General features: G+C 41.6%; 1 protein-coding gene across 1 annotated transcript in view; it reads left to right on the forward strand.

Moving 5' to 3' along the window:
* Nucleotides 1-5609, forward strand: part of SCML4 (Scm polycomb group protein like 4) — a 70886-nt gene extending 65277 nt beyond the window's left edge. Inside the window, exon 9 of the mRNA XM_032684218.1 lies at nucleotides 4916-5609. Coding sequence (XP_032540109.1) covers nucleotides 4916-5041 — 126 coding nt within the window. The 3' untranslated portion in view covers nucleotides 5042-5609. The remainder of the gene's footprint in view (nucleotides 1-4915) is intronic.
* The last annotated feature ends 630 nt before the right edge of the window (nucleotides 5610-6239 follow it).

Below are 6239 nucleotides of genomic sequence, written 5' to 3' on the forward strand. Positions count from 1 at the left end.
ATGGTAGTTGCTTTTGTGATGCAATCTCCAGTGATGGAAATTATATTATTCATAATTAGTAAAGAGGAAGACTGTAAACTCGTCTGATCTGAAATTTCTTGTTCTGCTGCTGCACATGAAGCTGGCACCAGTGTATCTATTAGCATCTTTGGCCTTCTCCATCTGTCTTTGATCAATTCAGTCTGACTATGAGAAATGGATTTTATTGTAAAAGTAACTTGTTTGTGTTCAGCTGGAGGTCATAACTTTGAATGTAAGTGCCTGGACCTGGGTCTAAATGAGAGTTGCTCCCCAGCCCTGAGTCCTGAACAGCACCCCAGGTGCTGCAAAGCAAGCGAGAGGGTTTGGTGACTAGATCTCACTCCTTGCCATGTGCCAGCAACAATAGGTAGGAATGTGGGGCCACAGACAACAGCTGAGGGAGACAAATTATGGACTTTCAGCTGCACTCTGGATGCAGGATTTCCAGATACTGAGGAGAGGAGGTGACTGAGGAGCAGATGAAAATGAAGATGAACACAGGCCTTAGTGTCTGCTTACCCTAAGAAGGTATTGAGGTCATCTGCCATTCTGTAGACAGGCCTGTGGCATGAGAGCTACAGCAGGCACAGTGGTGTTAGGGCCAAATCTGCAAGTACGGGGTCAGGTGCTGGCCTACTTTTCCTGCTTTCTTCAGAGAAGTCAGATCTGCCTTCTAAGCTGATAATGAAAACATGGCCTATTCTGGTCATGTGGGCAACCAAGCAGATAAACAAGCCACCTTCAGATTTGAAGTAACTTGCTTTAGAATGAGTTTCTGAGAGTACCAGAAGGGGCTGTGCATCATGCAAGGCAGAAAGATGTACATTCCAAAGGAAAAAAAACCCCAAACATTTAAAGTTTGTCTTGTAAATATGAAGAGTGCAAAAGCACTAGTTTTTTCTAGTTTCCACTTGTAGCAAAGTATGGCACAACATGCTTTTATGTAGCAGCAGGGCAGTGGCACACTAGAGGCAATCATGGGCCAGCTGCACTAGAGCATGCCATGATACTGCAGCTGCTCTATGACTGAAGAGATCAAGCTAAATTACCACTAAAGACTGTCCCTGTCATCCTTTGCTGCACATCCAGCACCCATAGGCTCTACTTATCATTGGTTTCCTGGTAAAATATGCCACAGGTGTGAGAACCTGGGTATGATTGCCACACAACTCAATTCAATTACACCTTTGAGTTATATATGTCCCTGCAAATTTTCAGCCTTCAAACCTCATCTGGATTAGCACAAAGACCCCAGGGGTGAGAGACAAGTGATTAGTCCATTAACCTCAGCCATATCTTCCTGTATGTTCAATATTTATGTGAAGAGGGTGCATAATTTACTTAGAAGCACTTACTGTCATTGACAAGGCCCAGCTATTGCCTGAAATAGTTGCATTGGCAATCAACTCATCTGAGTTATGACACTGGTAGGGGGAGGCTGGTGGGACCAGCAGGAAGAAAAGGCTTGGAGGATGTATCCTGCATGCAGGCAGTATGCTTTCCCACTGCTCTATTAGGCTATTTGGGTATTGACTTCAGCCCCTGGAGCCAGCTTTTCCTACATACAGCCCACATCCTTCACTGGCACAACAGGTGCTGCAGGATGATCTGTCTCTGTCTCTGCTCTTTCCACCAGGAGCAGAAACTCTTCTACTTACCAAGACACCCAAGGAGCCCTGTCACTGGTAGCTCCTGAGAATGTCCACCAGAGACTGAGAAGCGTCCTACTAGCTCCCCTCCACTGTTCCCTGCTCCCTCACCATGTCTGTGTACCAAGGAGAGCCAAGCTCATTGATGACAGAGCTTTTGGTCTCATGGAAAGGAGCCATTGGCCTGGCCAGGGACCTTGTAGCAGCACTGTGCGCCATGCAGTGCTCTATCAGCTGGAAAGAGTTGGTAGAAAGATTAGGGGAAGGGAAACGGCGAAGTGGAAAGAGTTACACTGGGAATTATCAGGTAGAAAACTCAAGCTGGAAGGGGTTGAAGGAATGTTATGGTCTGACAGTTTAATTATGGCCAGTGATTGGCAAATGCATACCTGAAGGGGACAAAAAACTTTGAGTTTAACATATTCGAATAGCTACCTACCTCTGATAGTGCTAGACATTAGATTTATGAGCACGTGTCTTTCTCCAGATCTTGATCACAAGTGTCTGAGCACTGACCACTGAGCTGCCACTTGCTGCGCTCCTGTTGCAGGTGGTGGCCTTACCAGGGCTGGTGTCTGTTCATGACACTGTAGAATACCAAAGAAGGCAAAGACATGTCTATATCTATATCCCAAGCATGATATAGATCCTGAAATCTTTGATTTTACTTAGATTTAAGTGCTTAAACACCCATGAAGGTGGGTACTTTCATCTTACTAAAAGAAAAAGAGGTGTCCCTCAATCTGGGGGACATCCACCACTGGCTGCAATTCTCGTTCGCATGGCATAGAGCTTGTTTAGGGGCTACTCTGCTTTTTGAACAATATCCTCAGAACAAGGTGCTGCAAGAGGCCAGCACAAACACAGTAATACTCAGGCAGGAGGAAACTATATGTTCATATCCACACTATCATGATTTCACAGCTCATATGTTTTCTGTGTCCGTTGTCTTGCAGTGATGCTGTGGAATGTTAATGCTAAAAACACCTCAGGAGCAGTTAATTGGGGGTGAGATAAGGAAAGGGTTTAATTGTGCCAAGGCAATAGATGTTACAAGACACGTGCACCAGCTGTGCTTGAGATGTTACATTTTATACCATCAGTCCAATCCCCTGTAGCCTTTGCTCTGGTCCGCCCCGGGTCCACCCCCTTAGAATTGAGTCTGGGGTGTATTTTGGGACCACCTTTTCATCACCATCACCATCTTCAGAGCACAAAGGGTACACAGTCACCTAGTTCTTGACTCTGTTCTGTTGTTCAGGCCTATGGGTGTTCTCTAAACAGTATAGGCCTTGCCTTGACAAGAGACTAAACATTGCCGCTGAATTCAGGGGTAGATTTGATATGGGGAGCATAGAATGGGGTAAGAGGGTTAAGGAATGTGTAAACTACTTGTACTACAGGGAAAGGGAGTGAGGGCTGCTGCTTTTAAAATCTACTTCTACTACTTAAAAACTTACAAAAATTAGGAAAATAAAAAACTAATAGGGGCTTAAGGCATCAGCAGGAACATGATAATGATCTCCCGCAGTATTCTGACTTGCAGTGTTCCAGATCTCAATGCATGTGAAACAAGCTAATTGCACTGATGGCACTGTATTTTACCAGCTCCTAACCTGGCTCAAGATCTTCTGGTGGGGCTATTGCAGATGTGGGGACCATGCTATCAAATTCTTCTTTTTTAAATTATTTTTAAAAGGGCTGACACAGTAATACTGTAAAGAAGTCAAGCCAAGAATCTGCACAGAGACATGGCTAATATGGGATATTTAATTGGATATAAATGCTCCCTTGGGCATACTGTTGTCATCCAGTTTAATTTTGACCCCTACGCAGTAATAATAATGGAAATAATAAAATGCTGAACTCAACATCTAGAAACAGCTGTCTCTGCACCTAAACCTTAACAGTGTTTTTGCCCTATAGCACCACAGTTAGAGATCTTTTTTTATTTCTTATGCAAATAGTAATTATATATAACACTTATTCTTACTTTACCTTAGCTTCCTTAAGATAATGGGAAAGAGAGGGAAGGTGAAGAGGGCTTCTATTATGGATAGAGTGGGGGTTGCAAAATGAAGACCATTAATTGATTGAGTTAATCAGAAAGTGACCTTAACTGCTCATCAGCTAAATCACCTACTGAATGGAATAATAATGTTCAGGGCAAATTAGGATCCATAGTATTGCTTAATAAGTAGACAATGGATTACAGTGGAAAGATCTGACCATCAAAATCACAGAATACAATACATATAGCATTAGAGTGTGTGTATATGTGTGTATGCATATGTATGCATACACTTGTGATGTTTTAGCTCTGATGGTCCAAGTATGTAAGCATGCTGGAGACCCTGGGGAGGGCAAGTACTTTTTAGCAGATCCACTAATATAGTCAAGAAAAAAGAGAGACTGGGTCCAAGGAAGGACAGTATAGCTGAAAGTTTCTGTGTTCTACAGTTAATAGTGAAAGAGAACTACATGTGAACTACTCTGTGCACTACGGCTACCTTGTGCTCAGTACAGTACTTTGTAATTTCACAAGGTTGTCAAGCCAACAGGTCTGGAGTAAACAACTGAATTTGGTGGCAATTTCATCCATTTACATGGAAGTTAAATTAAAATGTAACAAATTTTATTAATAAATGCAATGAAATAAGCAAGTTACTGCTCTTTTCAATTTTAGAAAAGAATCCATATATATATATATGGAATGGTGTGTATATATATATATGGCATATATATATGTGGCATATATATATACATGGTATGTACATGTATATACACGCCTCACTGGATATAAGTGTACTGGAGATATGTGAAACATGCAGATAACAAGGGACAAAGCTGGAACTGAGATCGAGAGGTGTGCTGTCAGCAGTTCCCTGGCCACATCCCTCTCTCTCCATCACTCATTCCTTTCTCTCTAGGCTTTTCTAACAACTGGGTTTAGAGCAACCCTGATTTTTTAAAAAATCTTCCTTTTAGTTGCAAAATAATTGAAAACCTAGAAAAATCTTAAAGTTCCTTGGAGAATAAAAAGTAGTATTTAATTAAACTCTCTTTTACATCTTCCTTCTAGCATACTTCAGATTTCAATTTTTTTAGTGAAATTTCAAAATGCATGGCATTTCAGCTACCCCTAAAAGACATGCTGTTACTAATTCACCTTGTTTAATGTGTCAGAATGCAGTGGGGGAAAGGACGTTAACACACTTGATTCTCTTTCTGTCTTTTGAAACCAGGAGATTGATGGCAATGCTTTGTTACTTCTGAAAAGCGACATGATCATGAAATACCTAGGGCTGAAACTGGGACCTGCGCTGAAACTGTGTTACCACATTGATAAACTCAAGCAAGCCAAGTTCTAACAATTTCTTGAACAACAGAATCTGAGCTAAACCTAGATGGAAAACTAAAGGTAACATATTGCCTTACAGAAATGCATTCATTTGCAGATTGCTTTTCCCTCTTTTTTAACAAAGACTTGGTCTTTTTTAGCATTTGTGCATTGTCACCTGTTTTTAATCCAATGGGATCTTTTGTGCTGCTTTGTGTTAATAATATGCCAAAAATTATATAATTACAATAGTTATTTTGTATCATCAATATTATTATGATTATAGTAGGTCCTATTTTTGTAATCAGAAGTGGAAAATCAAAACCAAACATAGTTACAACATATGCTGAGGACTGCCAAAAGACAAATGAAATGTTCCTGACTTGCCATGGTTCCACCTCGGAGGAGTAACGGCTGACCTGCATCGGCTGGGCACCAGCTACACTGTCCTTGCTCGAGGACTGAAAAAGTGCAGCATTTGGTCACCTACTGTCTGATGGGAGCTGTCTTGCACTATCTGGAAAACTTGAATTATTCACTTTAAAAAAAAATAATTAAAAAAAATTAAAAAAAAAAAAAAAAAGAGAAAAAAAGACAGAAAAGAGAGTTTAAAAAAAAAAAAATTAAGAAAGAAAGAAAATAGCGGGGGAAAGGTTTTTTTCCCAGCTAAGGTATTTTTCCCCGCTAGAGGGAGCAGCCCTAGCAAACTTGTGGCTGGAGCTATGATGCTGTTCTGTCTGATGAGCTTTGACCACCATGACTCTCAAAGCGAGCACATCCTTAAGTACCGCCAAGGAATCAGAGACTCACAGCAGGATAAGCGCGTTACCATCTACAGATAATTAATTCAAGAAAAGCCCAAATGCAGAGAGTGTTTCTGACAGGATGTTTCCCGTTACACCAAACAGGGGGTGGACAGCTCCCACGGTGTCTGGCATGCACAGCTGTCAGCTCCCTTCCCCGAGCCGTTTCAATCTGGCACACAGTTTGTGGCACTCTAAGAAAAAATTTCTGGACAGCATTTCTGGGTTTTCATTTGCACCGTGAAAAAGAGAGGGAGCCGGGTGGGAGTGTTCCTCATGAGGACCTGAGCACATCTCTGCAGTTTGCAATAATGGTCAAGTCCAGCACAGATGCTGTAGGGTTGGTTTCTGACTGCATCGTGGTTTTCAGTACACAGATAGATGTGCTGGATTTTATGTCTCAAGTGAATTAAAAATTCACTTCTG

This window comes from Chiroxiphia lanceolata, chromosome 3 (genome assembly GCF_009829145.1).
Source record: "Chiroxiphia lanceolata isolate bChiLan1 chromosome 3, bChiLan1.pri, whole genome shotgun sequence".
In the NCBI taxonomy this organism is placed as follows: domain Eukaryota; kingdom Metazoa; phylum Chordata; class Aves; order Passeriformes; family Pipridae; genus Chiroxiphia; species Chiroxiphia lanceolata.